General features: G+C 55.1%; 2 protein-coding genes across 9 annotated transcripts; one reads left to right on the forward strand and one right to left on the reverse strand.

Annotated features, from left to right (window-relative positions):
- Positions 1-107: 107 nt before the first annotated feature.
- On the reverse strand, positions 108-4,000 carry ZNF296 (zinc finger protein 296). Of its 2 annotated transcripts, none has more exons than XM_032325521.1 (3): positions 3,520-4,000; positions 3,126-3,278; positions 108-1,164 (listed from the first exon to the last, which is right to left on the reverse strand). In XM_032325521.1, exons 1-3 carry the CDS (start codon positions 3,815-3,817, stop codon positions 212-214), a joined length of 1,404 nt encoding a protein of 467 aa, XP_032181412.1. In that variant the 5' UTR covers positions 3,818-4,000; the 3' UTR covers positions 108-211. The 2 variants fall into 2 exon arrangements, with proteins under 2 accessions (XP_032181412.1, XP_032181413.1); XM_032325522.1 differs by having other exon boundaries at positions 3,126-3,275; positions 3,520-3,993.
- On the forward strand, positions 3,147-17,410 carry GEMIN7 (gem nuclear organelle associated protein 7). 7 transcript variants are annotated; one of them, XM_032325526.1, is made up of 4 exons: positions 3,147-3,235; positions 9,815-9,947; positions 13,048-13,229; positions 16,036-17,410. In XM_032325526.1, the coding sequence occupies exon 4, from the start codon at positions 16,040-16,042 to the stop codon at positions 16,433-16,435; it is 396 nt and encodes a 131-aa protein (XP_032181417.1). In that variant the 5' UTR covers positions 3,147-3,235; positions 9,815-9,947; positions 13,048-13,229; positions 16,036-16,039; the 3' UTR covers positions 16,436-17,410. The 7 variants fall into 7 exon arrangements, with proteins under 7 accessions (XP_032181417.1, XP_032181422.1, XP_032181418.1 ...); XM_032325531.1 differs by having other exon boundaries at positions 3,153-3,235; positions 13,143-13,229; XM_032325527.1 differs by having other exon boundaries at positions 3,207-3,295.
- Positions 17,411-17,751: the final 341 nt, after the last annotated feature.

The following is a 17,751-nucleotide window of genomic DNA, read 5'->3' on the forward strand; positions in this document are numbered from 1 at the left end:
CTTTCCCCTCCCCCTCTTCAAACCGGTCTGTCCAGCCGTCCACCCCAAGGAGGGAAGCCACCCGCCCCACCTCAGACACCCCAAGAAAGCCAGAGTCCAAACACGTGTGTAACCAGGAGGGAGAATTTACTTGCAGCAGAGGAAGGCCAGGGAGGGCACCCAGCAGCGGTCCCGGTGGTCCCGAGCGCAGCATGGAGGGCACTCTGACATCTCAGGCCTCTCCGCCCACCCCGGGGTGCTTCTGGCGCAGATGTTTGTCCAGGGTGGCGCGCAAGCCGAAGGGCACGCAGCAGTGGGGACACTCGAAGCGGGTGCTGCCGGGCCCAGGGCCGTGCATGCGGCGGTGGCGGTTCAGCTTGCTGCTCTGCGCACAGGCATAGGAGCAGAGCTCGCAGGCATAGGGCCGCTCGCCAGTGTGCGAGCGCCTGTGCACCGTCAGGTTGCTGCTGTTGCTGAAGTGCTTCCCGCAGAACTCGCAGCTGCCCCCAGGCCCTCGGCTCTTGCCCAGTGGCTTGGGCATCTTCTTGGGGGACAGCTGGCTCTTGGCTGGCTCGGTTCTCTGTTCCTTGGGGGCAGGCCCCCAACTGGCCCCGCCACCAGGGGCCCCAGGCTCCTGGACGCCTGCAGTGGCTGCAGCCCCGGCACCTTCCCCGCTGCTGCACGGGAGGGTGCTGGCCGGGGCAGCAGCGTGCGCAGCTGGCTCCGGAGGGGCAGTGGCGGAGGCCTGCTCCCCGCCAGCAGCGGCCCTGCAGGGGCTCTGGGGCAGCAGCTGCCGGTGTGTCTTCTTGTGGCGGTTGAGCTTGCTGCTCTGGGTGCAGGTGTAGGGACACTGGTCGCAGGCGTATGGCCGCTCTCCAGTATGCGAGCGCATGTGCACCTTGAGGTTACTGAAGGAGCTGAGGGTCTTGGCGCACACAGGACAGGTGGGGCTCCGCCGGGGGAGGACGCTCCCCCGCGGGCTCTGGGCCTCCACTTCGGGCCCCACGACCGCCGACACGGCGGCGGCCACCTCCGCCAGGCCCAGCAGCGGGGCCTCGGGGGCCTCGGGCTCCGTCTGGTAGATGGACAGTCCGTGGTCCCACTGGGCGTGGCGCAGCAGCTTCCAGGCCCCTGTGAACTGTCTCCCACAGCGGAAGCAGCTCAAGGCCTTGGGGTCCTTGCGCTCTGCAGAGAGAAGGGCCAGTGTTAGGGAGAGGGAGGAAACCTGGGAGCGCCACTCACACCTGCCAGTCGGCACCTTTCCGCAGGAAAGGCCCTGTGTCAGAGGCTGAGAAGGCACCGCAGGAGACAAACTCCCTATCCTCAGAAGCCGAGGGGCAGACGTGGGCAGACAGACAAGGAAAATCTGTAGAGTGGATGACGTCGACCTGGGGATTCTGTGTCTGAGAATCTTCCAGAAGAAAAGGGAAAGCAGAGTTAGGGATGGGAGGAGTGCTATTATCTATGGGGGAGAGGGTCAGGAAGGCCTTACTAGAGACCTGGAATTCTGGGTGCTGGGGGTGGGCCATGTCCCACCCCCACTCAACTTCCCACCTAGACAAGAAACAAGACCTCTGTCTTCCAGATGGGAGAACTGAGGCAGACACACTTCTCCAAGGCCACAAGCTTAGAAGGGCGGAGCTGGAGTTTCAATGCAGAAACCTGGGGAGACAGATTTTCAAAAAAGACTGCTGGGATGATTACTGAGTGGGTTTCTGCACCAGGCTCCAAGTTCATGGATTCCACGGGTGGTCTCCTATTCCCTGCCTTATGCAGAAGACGGGGCCAAGGCTTAAGTGGGGAGAAGGCAAAGCAGCCACCTAGACGTCGGGGTGGGGCAGTGAGGTCCCCCACCTTCCTCATGCACCCGAAAGAAAGAACCCTCCAAATTCGATGTTTTCTCTAGACTCTCCAGGTACCACCAGTAAAGTGTCTGCCTTGAGTTTCCAAATTCTAGACTGTCTGGGACGGGGGCAGCTTTCCTGAAGCACCACCAGCCAGGGTCAGGAGCTCAGAAGGCAGCTGGAGAGTGCCAGCCCGGCCTGACTTCCAGCTGGTTCTCCGACTCCCTAGCTGTGTGACCTTGGGCGAGAAACCCTTCTCTCTGGCCTTCAGTTTTCTTACTCATCAGAATATGGGGATCCTGGGGATCCTCTCCCTTTTAGGGTTGTTGCGACCTCAAATGGAGAAGAACTGAGAGTTCCGGTCCATGTCAGCCCTCAGTAAACATGAGCTGAGCCACGGGGCTGAGGTGCACCCACACTGCTCTAAGTCCAAGTACCTGGGGTGTTACAGTGATTCCACCAAGGCCCCTCTGTGGGCCACCAGACCACCAGCTGCTTCAAGTCTACAGCTAATTCACAGTCCCTCCTTTTCCTCCCCTACTACAGGACCTTCCAGCCCACAGCCCAGGCCTGAATATAATTCCATCTATCAAATATCCTAGACCACATGGGCCAGGGGGTGGAAATGTGCAGGTTCAGAGGCGCCTCAGCCTCTGATGACCAGAAGCTCACCATGAGTCTAGTATCAGGTCAAGGGCTTTGGTTCCCTATCAAGAAAAGGAACCCAGGTGTCCAGACACCCAGGACCTGGCCCAAACCAGGGGCTTCCCAGTGTGCAGGCCTGGGAGATTCCATCCGAGAGGGAAGCCAGAGGCCCCTTCCCTGTCTCTGAGCAAGCGCACCAGCACCTGAAATCCAAAGTTATCAAGAGGTGGGATGGGGTGGCCATGCCAGGCTTCCAGCTGGCCTCAGCTTCCCCTCCCCCAGGTTGCTGCCCTCCCCAGAGGTCCCCCTACTGCCACACGGGTCCAGCCACCTGGCCAGTTATTTCTGGCCAAGGGGAAGGAGAAGTGAAACCAGATGGGGGGGTGTGTGTGTGTGTGTGTGGCAAATCCCCAGACCAGTCTTCAGGGGCTGGCCACACCCTGTGGGCGGCCCTCCTACAGGCCCAGCCCCCGCTCCCCCCCCCCCCCGTCCCAGCCCTAGGACAGGGCAGGCCCTGGCCACGCCTAGGCTACACCCGATGGGGAGCGAGAAAGGGGAAGTAGTGCTCACTGCCCCGCCTGTCCAGCTCAGCCCCTGCTCCCACAGGAAGCCGGGCCCTTGAACTTGAGGGGGGGACTGCATCTCCTCTTGACTCACCTGAGCCCTGGCAGGGGCTGGGCTCTTTGAAAAGCTGACAGTCCACCTTCTTGTGGTCCATGAAAGCAGTGATGGCCTCCAACGGAAAGGTCTGCAGGCAACGGCCGCAGGTCAACAGATCCGGGTGTTTGTCGGTCCAGGGCTGGCGGTCTGCTGGGAGGAAGCGGGTGGTAAGCGTGGGGTGGGGCCACGATGGGGCATGGGGGTTCCGAGGGAGAGGGAAAACCCGAAGGTCAGAATGGGGGCTGGAGACCGGGAGCACGCAACACAAATGAGGCAGGGTCAAAGGGTCGGGGGTCGGGGCCCGAGGGAGGGCGTCCCACCCCCCACCCCCCACCCCCCAACCCCCGGAGGGAAGGGGGAGAGAGGCGGGGCAGGGGTAGGGGGCGCTCACCACGAGGGCTGAGGCTCAGTGGCGTCCACAGCGCCCACTGGTTCCGAGCGCCCAGGGAGTGAAGAGGGCTCCCGGCGGGCGCGGGGCCGGGGGAGTGGCGGGGTTCGCCCTCGAACCGCCCCGACGCGGGCACTTCCTTCGGGGAGAAGGGCCCCAGCCCCGGGGCCTGTAGGGGCCGCGCGTCTGGCTCGGGCTTCACTTCGATGACGAGGTCCGGCATCTCCATCTCGTCGTCTGTGTTGGAGGCGGGCGCGGGGTCTACTCGGCGGGGCGTGCAGCCGGCCTTGCGGCGGGACATGGGTCGAGGGCCGGGCGGGCTGGCGGGCTGGCGGGCGGAGGACGCGCGGGCCGTGCGCGCTCCGTACGAGGCGCTCAGGTGAGTGACTGCGGAGACCGGCCGCGAACTCTTACACGTGCTGCCCGGCCCTGGCTCCGCCCACCGGGGCGGGGCCTGACGGGAGAGTACGGGGCGGCCCCCACAGGGGCCCCGGGCCGCAGCCAAACTCGATCAAAGCCGAGCCTACTGCATTTTCTTAGGGACCAAACCTTAATTACGCCGAGGCCACACGAGTACACGCGCAAACAGCTATTCCTGATCCGGCCTTGGGGCCGGTGTAACTGAGGCAGAGGGTGCCCACACCCACCCCCGAGAGAGAAAAATAGTAGGGGCCACGTTTTTCGCTAGGCGCCTATGAGTAATCGGGACGGTTTCATTAAATGCATTACAATAAAAATTCTGTGGGCCAACATTTATTGAGCATTTACTGTGCACTGGGTTCTGTTCTAAGCACGGAGGATATCGCAGGGAACAAGACAGAAAGTAATAATCCCCGGCCTCAGGCAGTTTCTTTGTCGGGGAGACAGATTCTCAACAAGGTGACTGCAAAACCTAAGTGCCTCCCAGGATGACAAGTGCAGTGGGGCAAAATAAAGCTAGGAGGGGCTGCAAAGGGACGGGGTTGCTGGGGTGGGGTCAGGAGGGTCCGTTCTCTCCAGAGCAGAGCCTGGTGGAACCTAGAGCGGCCGTGCGTGTTCTAGAATAACAAGGAAGGGGGTTGGGCGTGGGGAGAGGCGTGGGCGATTTGAGTTTTCTGAGAAAATGAGGTCAGACTCAAGAGGGTCTTCTGATCACTTTAAGGTCTTGGTTTTCCTGAGACCAGAGCCTTGAGTGGTTTAAGGCGAGGAAGGTTGTGACCCTATAGATCTCTGCTCTGGAATCACCATTCAAACCAAACAGGCAACTGTCTCACCGCCCCCCCCCCACCTCCGCGGCCCCCCTCAGGCCTCCTTGAACTTCCCTCCACAAAGCAGCTCACTGATCACTGTTTGAAGTGGCATCGACACCCAGCCCCACCCTCCAACCCTGACGAGCTTCTTCTTCTTCCTGGCACCGGCCACATCAGAACTAGACCTGTTGACTGTCCTCCCTTCCTCCCCACCCCCACCCCACACAAGCCCCCTGAGGTCAGGGCCAGGGTCCGTCCTCCAAGGCGTCCCTGGCCCAGCTCTGAGTGAATTTCACATGCTAATCTCCCCAGAGTACTGCTCCAGGCCAGAAGGTTCCTCATATTGTTATTCAGGGCTGAGCTCAATTGTCCTCCAGAGAGCAGAGGACCTCCCTGACCACTGTATCTAATGTAGCCCCACCCTGCTGCTGGCCTCAGGACCATGACCTCCATCTGTCCTCGCTTCTTCCCTGGCCCTCGGCTTCCCTGTCTGATACCTCAGGGTGCTTCTTCACAGCCAACATGACCCTTATTTTATTCCTTCTGTATCACTCATCACAAGCCCTGAAGGATCTTGTTGATGTATTTGCTCCTGGAGACCCTGTATCTGCCCCTACGGGCCCTTCTAGAATATAGGTTCTAAGCAGGCAGGAGCCAAATCAGCCTTGTCCACAGGGCCCTGCTCCTGCATAGTTCAGTTAAATTGTATTGAGCTCCTGCTCTGCAGTTTCTCCCCCCACCCTTTTAAAAAAAGACATTTATTTGAGAGAACAAGAGAGCCAGAAAGAGAGGGAGAAGCTGACTCCCACTGAGCAGAAAGCCCCACATGGGACTCGATCCCAGAACTCTGGGATCCTGACCTGAGCCCAAGGCAGACTCTTAACCGACTTAGCCACCTGGGCATCTGGCACAGTCTTTCAATAGGTATGGCAGAGGGCCTGTGTGCCAGGGCATCTGGTGGGGTGGAGAGGTCCACAAAGCCTCCACCTTACTGAAAAAGTGTGGCAGAAGGGAATTCTGTCTGAACCCAGATGAACGAGGCTCCCAAGCCCTTCAGGCCAGACATTCCATCCTTCAAGGCCCGTTTCCTCCTTTGTAAAACGGGGGTGCTGCAGGGAGGTGTGCCGGACAGAACCACCACCCCTTGGGTCCATCCCAGCAGCAGCTCTCCCCAAGCCTCCTTCCCGCCGTGTGGCTGCGCGGGGTCTCAAGGAAAGGGGGCCTGGGGTCTGGATGGCAGGTGAAGGGTAGGAGTGTGCACGTGGGGGGGGGGGGTGCAAACACCAAGCGCCGCGCTTAACTCAGCCGGGAGGAAATCTTCTCTGCACCTCGGTTTCTTCTTCCGTGAAGCGGGCATCCCAGACAGGCCCCACCTCGCCGGCGAGCGGCTCCGAGGGCAGCGCGGGGCCAGGCCGCGGCGGAGTGGGACGCCGGGCAGCGCCCGCTTCCGAGCGCGAGAGCCCGCCCGCCACCACGTGGGGCTTGGGTCTGGGGCGGAGGCGCGGGCGGAACCCAGGCTGGGCGGCTCTCGGCCCACCCGGGCCTCTGCAGCCGGGGCGCCGGCGGAAGTGCGAGCGCCAGTCGCCGCGGACCTGGGTGAGTGCGGGGTGTCGGTGGCGGGGCGGGAGCTCCCGTCCGCGTGCGGAGCCGGGAGCGGCGGGAAAGGGGCAGGTCCGCGCCTGCCACACCGGCCGTGGAGGACCTTCCGGTCCCTCCACCCCGCCCGGAGCTCCGGCACCCGTACTCCGATCCGGGCACGTTCCCGCGCTCGGGTCGGCGGGGCGAGGAGCCGGGGCAGCGCGCGGTGCCCTCCCCCGCCCCCGGCCCGCCTCTCCCGGGAAGAGGATAAGACGACGGTCAGGGCAGTGACCGCGGCTGCAATCCTGACGCCCCGCGGTGGTGGGACGGAATCGCCGCTCCGATCTGAGCTGGGAGGACACCCGGCGCGGGCAGAGTGGGGAATGGACGCCCGGGGGCCGGGAGGACCTACTTAGTATAAGAAAGGGCTGGCGGTGGGTGGCCAGGGCGGAATTAAAAGGGAGCTGACCTGCGCTGGGGGCAGAGGGGAGGGGAGGGACTCCTCCGTGCGGGAGCTGGGGATGGGGGCTGGTTGTGTGGACTCCTCAGCCCCTTGGTTCATTCGCCGGGGTCGGGGGTCTTCGCCGTGAACCTGTTAAACCAGCTCGTTTCCTGCCCTGGTAACGGAAGAGTTAGCGAAGCTTCCACTGAACGGATCCATTGCCTTTTCCTTGGAAGTCAGCCCCGAGGCCCCTGGAAGGGAGGTTTGCGAATCTGCTGCCCTCGCCCCCGACCCAAGTGATGGGCTCTGGAGTCTTAGCTATGCAAATCGTTTTTCAAGTCATGGGGGATGGGTTTGGACATTTTTCTGAAATCTTCCGGGGGAAATCCTTGGCTTGGAAACTGAAAAGATTAAGGATTCTGGAGCCTGATCACCAGGGAGCATGGATAGTGCCTGCTTTTGCCTTCTTGAACACGCCCTGCGGACCTTTCCTAAGCCAGTTTCTTATCGGATCACACCTTGGTTCTGAAACCTCCGGTGGCCCTTCAGTGTGTCTGAGGACGTGGCCTGATTCCTTGTCAGACCAACCTGGGTTTGCTCCCTTTCCCTGCCCCTCAGCCAGCTCACTCCCAGTAAATGATTCGTCATTTCCCAGTGCCAGTTTCCTCCTCTGGAAAATGGGGATCCCACGGGCTAACCAAATCTCCATTTATTCTCCCTTAATAGAGAAAGCAAGTCTGTACGCTGGTTCACCCTTGCATTTTTGTTTTATCCAGGGATTTAACATCATTTGTGGCCACTTGATTAATTCCTAACGATCCTTTCTGTAGTACCAGCCCTAGAGAGTAGGGCGTTTCTTTTAAATCACTCAAGTGTTAACCTAGGTTGCAGGAGAGCCCTGGGGGCTGATGATTCTTGACCAAGTTTGGACTGCAGTGGTCAGATAAGTTAAAAAATGTGTATATCCTTGAGTCCCATTCGCAGTGGTAGTAGTCAAATAAAGAAAACGTATATTGTACACCTGAAACTAATATCACAGTGTGTATTAACTAACTGGGATTAAAACAAAAACTCAAAAAAAGAAGAAAATGTATATATATCCCATAAATCCCATTTACTGTTGTTTTCCCCATCAGGGAAAACGCTGAGAGTCTGTCCTGGTCCACCCCTCAGTCTAATAGCAAGTAGTGAGGGCTCTCAACCTTCAAAATAAATTCTTTTTTTTTTTTTTTAAGATTTTATTTATTCATTTGACAGGCAGAGATTACAAGTAGGCAGAGAGAGAGAGAGAGGAGGAAGCAGGCTCCCCGCTGAGCAGAGAGCCTGGATCCGGACCTGAGCCGAAGGCAGAGGCTTTAACCCACTGAGCCACCCAGGTGCCCCTCAAAATAAATTCTTATCTGACCACTTTTCCCCACCTGCATGGCCCTCAACCTGTCCCAGGCACCGTCATCCTCTGCCTACCTGGGCCACTGCACTGGCTTCCTCACCAGGCTCCCTCCTTCTCCCTCGGTGTCCCTCACAATCCACTGTCCCCGTGCAGCAGGCAGAGGGATCATGTGAAAATCCAAGTCCTGTCCTATCTGTCCCTCCTCACTCAGAGTAGAGAGCCAGCCTCATGTAGTCTTCAAGGCCCTTCCGGAACTGCACAATCCACCCCTGCTCCCGCCTCCTGCCTCCTCCACATTGGCCTCCCTGCCAAGGGCTTTGCATTTGCTGTTCCCACTGACGGGAACACCTTTCCCCCCAGATCTCTACGTGACTCCGTCCCTTATACCATTTGGGTCTGTGCTCAAATGCAACAGACTTCCTGGCCAGCTTGCTCTCTCGCCCCCAGGCTGGGCTGGTGCCCCCTCTGGGCACCTGAGGGCCCCCAGCCTCCTTCTTTCCAGCCCTGCCCACTCCGGCTCAGCATCCTCTAAAGACAAGTCAGGTGGGCTGGGCACTGAGCAGGCACTTGGATAACGTGGACGGCTGAATCTTTTCTTTCCTTCAACAAAGATTGACTGAGCTCCCCCTGTTTGCCTGGCTCAGGGGTGGGGCTGGGATGGGGTTGTGAAATCACGAGACATGGCCTTTCAAAGTCATGTGTCCTGTGGCAGACCGGACAGTACGCAGGTAAACAGTGCGTGCAAATTGTCAGGAGGGGATAGTACTGTGCGGATAGGAGAATGCGGGGTGAAGGGGCTACTGTTCCCCCCCCCCCAATAAAGGAGATATTTGAGCAACGACCTGAGTGCAGTGAGCGGGGGAAGATGAGTCCTAGATCAGGAAATGGATAAAACTCTCCCATCTGGAAGAGGGTTCTAGGCAAGAGTGTTCTTTTTTTTTTTTTTTTTAAAGATTTTATTTATTTATTTGACAGAGAGGGAGAGATCACAAGTAGGCAGAGAGGCAGGCAGAGAGAGGTGGTGGGGGGGGGGAATCAGGCTCCCCACTGAGCAGAGAGCCCGACTCGGGGCTTGATCCCAGGACACTGAGATCATGACCTGAGCCGAAGGCAGAGACTTAACCCAGTGAACCATCCAGGCGCCCCAAGAGTGTTCTTGATACGTGCAAGGACTGGAGGACTGAGGCAAGAGTGGAGGGGCAGGATATGAGGTCAGAGGGGTCTTGTAGCCACTGGGAGGACTTGGGCTTTTTGCTCTTGGGGGAGGTAGGAGCCCTAGGGGGGGCTCTGAGGCAAGGAGGGGTGTGTTGGGACTTAGTTCTAACAGGATCTCTCTGATAGCTGTGTCCGCGCAGGGAACAGTGAAGGTAGAAGCTGGGGGCCCAATGGGGAGGAGACTGGTAGAGTCTAGGTGATTAGGGACGGTGACGGGACCAGACTGGAGGGAAGCAGAGTGGGGCAGAGGGTGAAAAGTTGCTGGGTTCTGGGTATGACTTTGAAGGTGGAGCTGAGGGGCTGTACTGATGGATGGAAGAGAAAGTGAGGAGGGGTCCAGGACACCGTGGGATGTCCTTTGCCTGATCACCCTGAAAGATGCTCCCCTCTCCTGGAAACCTTAGGAGGTCAGTTTTTTCTTTTCTTTCCTCCTTCATTTCACAGATGAGGAACCGGAGCTGGAAGGCTGCCTACTCCCCAAACTCCACCAGCCCAGATCCTTCTTAGTGAATCTGGGAGGACTAAGAACCACCAGGCTCCTGGAATCCACACCTTCATCCTCTCTGCCCCGCGTGGGGTAAGCTGTGGCCTGCCTCCTGGTCTGGTCTGGCCCACCAGCTAAGAGCGGGTCTTAACACTTCTAAGTGCTTGGAAAATTTTGAGAAATCTGTGTGGGTGCATGAAATTGTATGGAATTCAAATTGCAGTGTCCCTCCTGGTAAGTAAGGTTTTAAGAAGGGCCACGTTCATTGTTTGCGTATCTGGCCATGGCTGCTTTCTTGCCACTGTGGCAGCGTTGAGTAGTTGTGACAGACCCTGTGGCCACAAAACCTGAAGTATTTACTGTTGGGCCCTTTACAGAGGAAATTTGCTAACTTGCAGTAAGGATCCCATCTGACCACCACTGTGATCGGTAGGGCTTGGCAGCTCGTCCCTAGGAAAGGTCTGGGTTGGCACAGAAAGTTTGGGGAGAGGAAATTCACATTCCCGAGGGGGAATCTGACATTCTTATTTCTGTTTCTTTAAATTTTATTTTAAGTTGTCTCTACCCACCACCCTGAGATCAAGAGTTGTGCACACTCCACCAAATGACCCAGCCAGGTGCCCCGGGAATTCGATTTTTTTTTTTTTTAAAGAATTTATTTATTTATTTGAGAGAGCGAGAGTGCGACGGAGCACAAGCAGCGGTGGGGAGGGTGGCAGGGGAGAGGGAGAAGCAGACTCCCCACTGACTAGGGGCTCCATCCCAAGGCCCAGGACCCTAGGAATTATGGTCCGAGCCAAAGGCAGACACTTTACCGACAACTGAGCCACCCAGGCGCCCCAGAATCTAACATTTTTCGAGAGAGATGGGAGCATTACAGTATGCCCCTTCCTTCTCGAAATTAGAATTTAAAAATTACTTTGATGACGCCCCTGGCTGGCTCAGTGAATAGAGCTTTGGGATTCTTGATCTCGGGGTTGTGAGTTCCAACCTCACGTTGGGTCTAAAGATGACCAGAATTAAATAAAATCTTAGAAAAAAATACTACTTTGACGAGTAATATTTTGTGGAAGGACTGTAAAAGTCATAAAGAGGTTGACAGTTCAAAGGCCCCTCCCCTGGGTTCTTCCGGGGGCTGAAGGACCAGCAGCCTTTGCAGTGTTCACAGAAACCGTAACTGGCCCTCCATGATTGATTTACGCCCTTAGTCCCAAGGGACAGAAGGTGCTTCTTCACAGCTGCACAGACACTTTGCCTCATCAGCCTTGCGTGTTACCCCACCTGGGAAGTGAAGGGTCTTCTAGCATTGGAGCTTTAATTTGCATTTCCCTGGTTGTCTGTGGGGTTGTGAGTGTGTTCGGGAGTTGAATAGCTGTGTTTATCCGCCCCACCCCCCACCTGTTTGTCTACACTAGTGGTTCTCTACTAGACACGTTTTTTATTTTGTTCCTCCCAAGGACATTGGGCCATGTATGGAGAGTTTTTTGGTTGTTTCTTTTGTTTTTTTTTTTTTAAATTAAGGGAGAAGCAGACTCTCTGCTGAGTAGGGAGCCCCAAGCAGACTGGATCCTGGCACTCCAGGATCATGCCCTGAGCTGAAGGCAGTCACTTAACCGACTGAGCCACACGGGTGCCCTGCCCCACCGCCTTTTTTTTTTTTTTTTTTTTGTAGAAATCATTTTTTTGATTATATACACTGAATTTTTAAAAAAAATTTTATTGGGGTAAAGCATACATAACCTTTGTCTCTTTACCTATTTTTTAAAAGATTTTATTTATTTATTCATGAGAGACAGAGAGAAAGAGAGGCAGAGGGAGAAGCAGGCTCTCCGCAGAGCAGGGAGCCCAATCTGGGACTTGATTCCAGGATCCTGGGATCATGACCCGGGCCGAAAGCAGACGCTTAACCAATTGAGCCACCCAGGTGTCCCTACTTTTTTTTTTTTTTAAAGATTTTTATTTATTTATTTGATGGATAGAGATCACAAGTAGGCAGAGAGGCAGGCAGAGAGAGAGGGAGAGGCAGGCTCCCCGCTGAGCAGAGAGCCTGATGTAGAGCTCCATCCCAGGACCCTGAGATCATGACCTGAACTGAAAGCGGAGGCTTAATCCAAGTGGTGCCTGAGCCACCAAGGCGCCCTGAACCCTACCTATTTTTTTTTTTTTTAAGATTTTTATTTATCTGAGAGAGAGAGATAGAACACAAGCAAGGGGAGAAGCAGAAGGAGAGGGAGAAGCAGACTCCCCAGTGAGCAGGGCCTGATGTGGAGTTTGATCTCAGGACCCTGAGATTATGACCTGAGCCAAAGGCAGAGGACTTTTTTTTTTTTTTTTTTTAAGATTTTGTTTATTTATTTGCCAGAGATCACAAGTAGGCAGAGAGGCATCAGAGAGAGAGGGGGAAGCAGGCTTCCCGCTGAACAGAGAGCCTGATGCAGGGCTGGATCCCAGGACCCTGGGATCGTGACCTGAGCCAAACGTAGAGGCCTCAACCCACTGAGCCACCCAGGCTCAGGCGGCCCAGAAGGCAGAGGCTTAACCGGCTGAGCTACCCAAGCATCCAGCCACTTTACCTATTTTATCTTATTATTCCATTCTATTTCATTTTATTTTATGTAATCTCTACCCCTAGCTTGGGGCTGGAATTTATGACCCTGAGATCAAGAATTTCCTGCTATTGACCGAGCCAGCCAGACACCCCAATATATGGAGAACTTAAAAGGCTTTATGGGGAGCCTGGCTGGCTTAGTACAGCATGGAACTCTTGATCTTGGGGTTATAAGTTTGAGCTGCATACTACATGTAAAGATTATTAAAAAAAAAAAACTCTTATTTTTTAAAGATTATTTATTTATTTATTTGTCAGAACAGAGAGCGCGAGGGAGCGTGTGCACAAGCAGGGGGAGTCCAGGCAGAGGGAGAAGCAGGCTCCCTGCTGAGCAAGGATCCTGATGCTGGGCTCTATCCCAGGACTCTGGGATCGTGACACTTAACCGACTGAGCCACTCAGGCGTCCCCCCAAAATTAAAATCCTAAAAAAAAAAAGGCTTTATTGAGATGTAATTCTTATACCATACCATTCACCAGTGGGAGACAATTTTGGGAGTCACGGCTTGGGGTAGGGGATGCTACAGGTGTCTTGTGGCCAGAGGCCAGGGCTGCTGCTAAAATCTCACACTTCTGCACTTAACAGCCCCCCACAGCAGGACAAAGAGGGCCCTGTCACAAATACCAATGATTCTGAGGTTGAGAAACCCTCATCTACTGCTGTGGCCCATTCCTCTGCAGGGTCCTTTCTTGCCAGGAGCCCGCGGGTGAGCTGCAGAGACAGGAATCGCCTAACGAGGAAAAGGATCATCTCAGTCTCCCTCTTACGTGAGTGGGACACCGGGTGCCTAAAATCTGTCATCACTTTAGAGAGGACTGAGCCACGGTTTTAGCTGCCTGAAACCTGGGTCCCTCTCTCCCCGTCTCTCTTGCTTACAGAACCAGCATCTCCCTGTATGCAGCCCCCATCATAGTGGTGCTTAATGTGTTCCAAGCCTGTGCTAAACACTGTGTGATTGTGCCTTTAGTCCCCGGGGCCAGCCCTGTGGGGCTGGTCTTCTTACCACCTGTATTTCACTGATGGGGAAACTGAGGCACAGACTGGTTAAGCAACTTACCCCAGTCACACAGCAATAGTAATAATAACAATTGTAACTCAACTTTATAGAGAAGCTACCTTGAGTCAGGCTCCCAGTCTTGTAGGAGCCTGTCGCATCCTAATGACACGCTGAGGGGCTCTAGGTGCCATTTCTCCATATAAGGGAAGAGGAAACTGCCTCTCTGGCTTGAGGTCCCCCAGGGAAGCTGGCCTGGGAGCTCAGTCTCCACTGCATATGTTCAAGCAGGAGTGATGTTTAAAGGGCCGGTGTCTGTGTCCCTGCCCCACAGGGTTCCAGGAGCTGAGGGTACAGCAGAAGGCAAGCAGCAAGGCCTCTGTCCATGGGGGAGGCAGGCATCTAGCAGGGTACAAAGGCCATAAGCAGAACAGTAAATACACCGTATGTCAGAAGAGTACCATTTGCTACAGAAGACAGGGAAGCTGAGGAGGGCCGGAAGGGAGGGGGGTGGGACTTGAACATGGCGTGCTGGCAGGGTCTGGAGCTCGTGGGGCTGCTGAGGGCTGTGGTGAGGACTTTGGCTTTGACTCTGCCAGGCAGAAGCCAGGGGCGGGCTCTCAGCAGAGTACAGGCATGACCAGGCTCCGGTGTTCGATGGTGGGTGTCAGGTGTTAAGCAGGTCCCTCTGGCTGTGCAGGTGGGGATAGACTCGGGGTTAAGGAGACAGTGAAGGTGGAAGCCAGGAGCTCAGGGAGGAGGTGACCTCATGCGTCCAAGCAGGAAGCGACAGCGGCTGGACCAAGATGTGGGCAGTGGAGAGACCAGCGTTACTCAGAATACAAAAACAACAATTGATCCTTGAACAATACCGGTTTGGACTGCATCGGTCCCCTTATACACAGATTTTTTCCCATAAATACAGTAAAATACTGTAAATGTATTTTCCCTTCCTTAGGATTTTCTTAATAAAATTTGCTTTTCTCTAGCTTACCTTGATGTAAGAATACAGCATGTGATACGTACAACGTACCAAATATGTGTTAATCAGCTCTTTATGTTATCAATAAGGCTTCCAGTCAACAGCAGGCTACCAGTAGTTAGGTCTTGGGGAATTACGAGTTATACCTGGATTTTCAGTCATGTAGGGGGCTGGAACTCTAACTCCCAAGTTGTTCAAGGGCCAGTTAGATATATTTTTCCTCCTCAGGCTTTCTTTGCCTTTTATGACCTTGATTTTTTTTTTTTTTTAAAGGGCAAAGAGAATGCATTTCAAAGATTTTGTTTGTCAGAGAGAGAGAGGGAGCACAAGCGGGTGAGGAGGCAGAGAGAGAAGCAGGCTGTGCGCTAAGCAGGGAGCTCGATGCAAGGCTCGATCCCAGAACGCCAGGATCATGACCTGAGCCGGAGGCAGATGCTTAATGACTGAGCCACAGAGGGGCCCAGCAGGCTCTTTTTTATAGGATGTCCCTCAATTTGAGTTTCCTCACGATGAGACTTAGGTAATCCATTTTTGGCAGGAATACCACAGAAATGGTGCCACGTCAGGAGGCCCAGGGGGTCCATTTGTCCCACTACTGCACGTGATGGCTTTGATGTCTAAGTTAAGGTCGTTGTCTACCAGTTTCCTCAGTTACAAACTTACTGTTTACTCTTTACAACAAATAAATATTTTCTGGGGAAGTACTTTAAGACTGTGGCTATGCTGGCACTTGCCCAGCACTCATCTACAAATTTCAGCATCCATTGGATTTTAGCTCCTTCAGTGGACTCATGATTTCTGGTTTTTTTAGTGGGTTATAATCTGTAACAATCATTTTTTGTCTATTTTATTTCTTCGAAGGTTTTATTTTTTTAAGAAAAAATTTTTAAAGATTTTATTTTATTTACTTATTTGAGAGAGAGAGAAAGAGAGCACAAGAAGAGAGGTCAGCAGGAGAAGCAGACTTCCTGCTGAGCAGGGAGCCCAATGTGGGACTCGATTCCAGGAGCCCAGGATCATGACCTGAGCCGAAGGCAGTTGCTTAACAAACTGAGCCACCCAGGCGCCCCTAAGATTTTATTTTTAAGTAATCTCTACACCCAATGTGGGCCTTGAACCTACAACCCCGTGATCAAGAATCCCAGCCTCTGCCGACTGAGCCAGCCAGGTGACCTGTGTAACTTGTTATTGTAATGTTCATATCATTCCAGAGCTGGCCCCCAGAAGCCGTCGTAAGGTGGCTCCCATGTGATTGGGAGTGTATGTGGGAGAGAGCATTTCCCTATAGATCGGATGTGCTGTGTGTGAGAGATGAGAGGAGGCTGAAGTTGGTTCTTTCAGCAAATATTTATTGCCAGGGAGTAGGAATAAAATAGTGATCAAAGCAGTCAAAAGTTCCTGCTCTCATGAACCTCGAGAATGGTGGTAGCAGCTCCTAGAGAGGCGGTAACTGGCAGAGGGAGGGGACAGCGTTGAGGAGGAGAATCCGGAACTGGGTTTTGGACAAGTTGAGCCGAGGTGGGGTAGACAGATGCCTCTTGTCACCGTCGCCCACTCCCTGTGTAATGGCTTCTTGCTTTCTTCACCCATCTGCCAGGATAATGCAGACTCCACTGACCATCCCTGTGCCTGTGCTCCGGCTCCCTCGGGGCCCCGATGGCCTGAGCCGAGGCTTTGCCCCAGATGGACGCAGGGCCCCCCGGATGCCAGAGGGTCCTGAAACCCCAGGGTCTGCAGGAGTTCAAGAGTCTCGGGAATCCCAGGAACAGCATGCACGAGCGGCGCTCCGGGAACGCTACCTCCGCAGCCTGCTGGCCATGGTGGGTCACCAGGTGAGTTTCACACTGCACGAGGGCGTGCACGTGACTGCCCACTTCGGAGCCACTGACCTGGACGTGGCCAACTTCTACGTGTCACAGCTGCAGACGCCCATAGGTGTGCAGGCTGAGGCCCTGCTGCGGTGTAGTGACATTATTGCGTACACCTTCAAGCCATGAAGATGCTACTGGCTTCACCTTTTGGTTTTGGGCCTAGCCACCGGGCCCCAGCCCCGCCACATGGTCGTGGGGCACACAGAGTTTGGAACTCCCTTGGAATTCTGAGCCGACCTCCAAGCAACTCTGGCTTCTTGGGACTTCGAGGGTGTAGTCGGTAAAATTTTGCAACCCCAAGAGTTCTAGAGCCCATTGACATGAATGCTCTACCTCAAAGAACTCTAAACTCTAAAATAGCCTCTTGCCAGTTCCTGAAGATTGAGGATTGGGCGTGGAAGACAAATGGCAGAGTGGGAAATTGTTTCTTGAAGCTGCAAAGTTCAGCCACCCTGAAGATACTCCCCTCCTACTAAAGAACCAATTATCCCAGGAAGATTCGCCTCCTGTTTTTTGTTTGTTTGTTTTTTTAAAGTGTAGCGCACAGGGATGGAGCCAGGTCTAGGAAGTGGAAGGGTGGCCAGGCTAGCTAAGGTCTGAATCTGGTGGATCTGGGCCAAGAGGATACATCACAGGGCTGAGAGGAGCTCGGATGAAGGCGGAGATTGGCTTGGTCCGGGAATGGCTGGAGCTACCCGAAAGCCGGGTTTGGGACATTTGGACGCGATTTCCTTTTCGGGTGGGCAGGAGTGTTCCCAGGCAGGGGCGTGGCTCGCACCGGGTTACCTGGTCGCCTGGCTCTGGAGCGGTGTGGACCTCACCCTAGAGACGGCTTCCCCGTCCTCTCCAGAAGGCGTTGGACCTTGTGCGGCGGCGCCACCGAGGCCAGGCTGAGGACTAGGGCTTGGGGTGAAGCTTCACCCTCTTTCTGTGTCGCTCCAGCTGTGTGGCCGACCGGATCATTCGCTGCCCTTATCCCCGTCACTAGTGTCTTTCAGCACATCGCTTTAAAAAAATAATTGCTGCACCCTTTGTAGTCCCATCAACTTTAGCATGCAAGCGCGGATCCCGTTAAATAAAGATTCGCTTTGTTTGTCTGCAGTCGCGAAAGTGCGGCGGCTGAGAGGTTGAAAGGGGCAGGCGGAGAGCCTCAGCTCCCATAGGTCCGTTCGCGACGCCGCCTCCAGCGAGTCCGCGGACTAGCTCTCGAGTTGCCTTGGCAACGACGTCGCTCGCGGATCCCCGAATGCCCCTCCATTTTAGTCTCAGCCCTGCCCCCCACCGCCGAACTTGCTGGGACAGCCTCGCGAAAGTGCGGAGGCGAATATTACACTTAATATTGAATTGAGGGGAGGTCGGGGGCCTGGGCTCTCGCCCGTTCGCTCCGTACTTGGTGATCTCCCCGCTCCATCGCCCGATTATTTTCGTTGGCAGATTCGTCT

Source organism: Mustela erminea, chromosome 19 (genome assembly GCF_009829155.1).
Source record: "Mustela erminea isolate mMusErm1 chromosome 19, mMusErm1.Pri, whole genome shotgun sequence".
NCBI lineage: Eukaryota > Metazoa > Chordata > Mammalia > Carnivora > Mustelidae > Mustela > Mustela erminea.

Coding starts and splice junctions, on each gene's coding strand:
- ZNF296 (XM_032325521.1), bottom strand. CDS start 3,817: ATGTCCCGCCGCAAGGCCGGCTGCACGCCCCGCCGAGTAGACCCCGCG. Junction 3,279..3,519: donor ACTGAGCCTCAGCCCTCGTG/GTGAGCGCCCCC, acceptor GCTTCCTCCCAG/CAGACCGCCAGCCCTGGACC. Junction 1,165..3,125: donor CAGCCCCTGCCAGGGCTCAG/GTGAGTCAAGAG, acceptor TTCTCTCTGCAG/AGCGCAAGGACCCCAAGGCC.
- GEMIN7 (XM_032325526.1), top strand. CDS start 16,040: ATGCAGACTCCACTGACCATCCCTGTGCCTGTGCTCCGGCTCCCTCGG.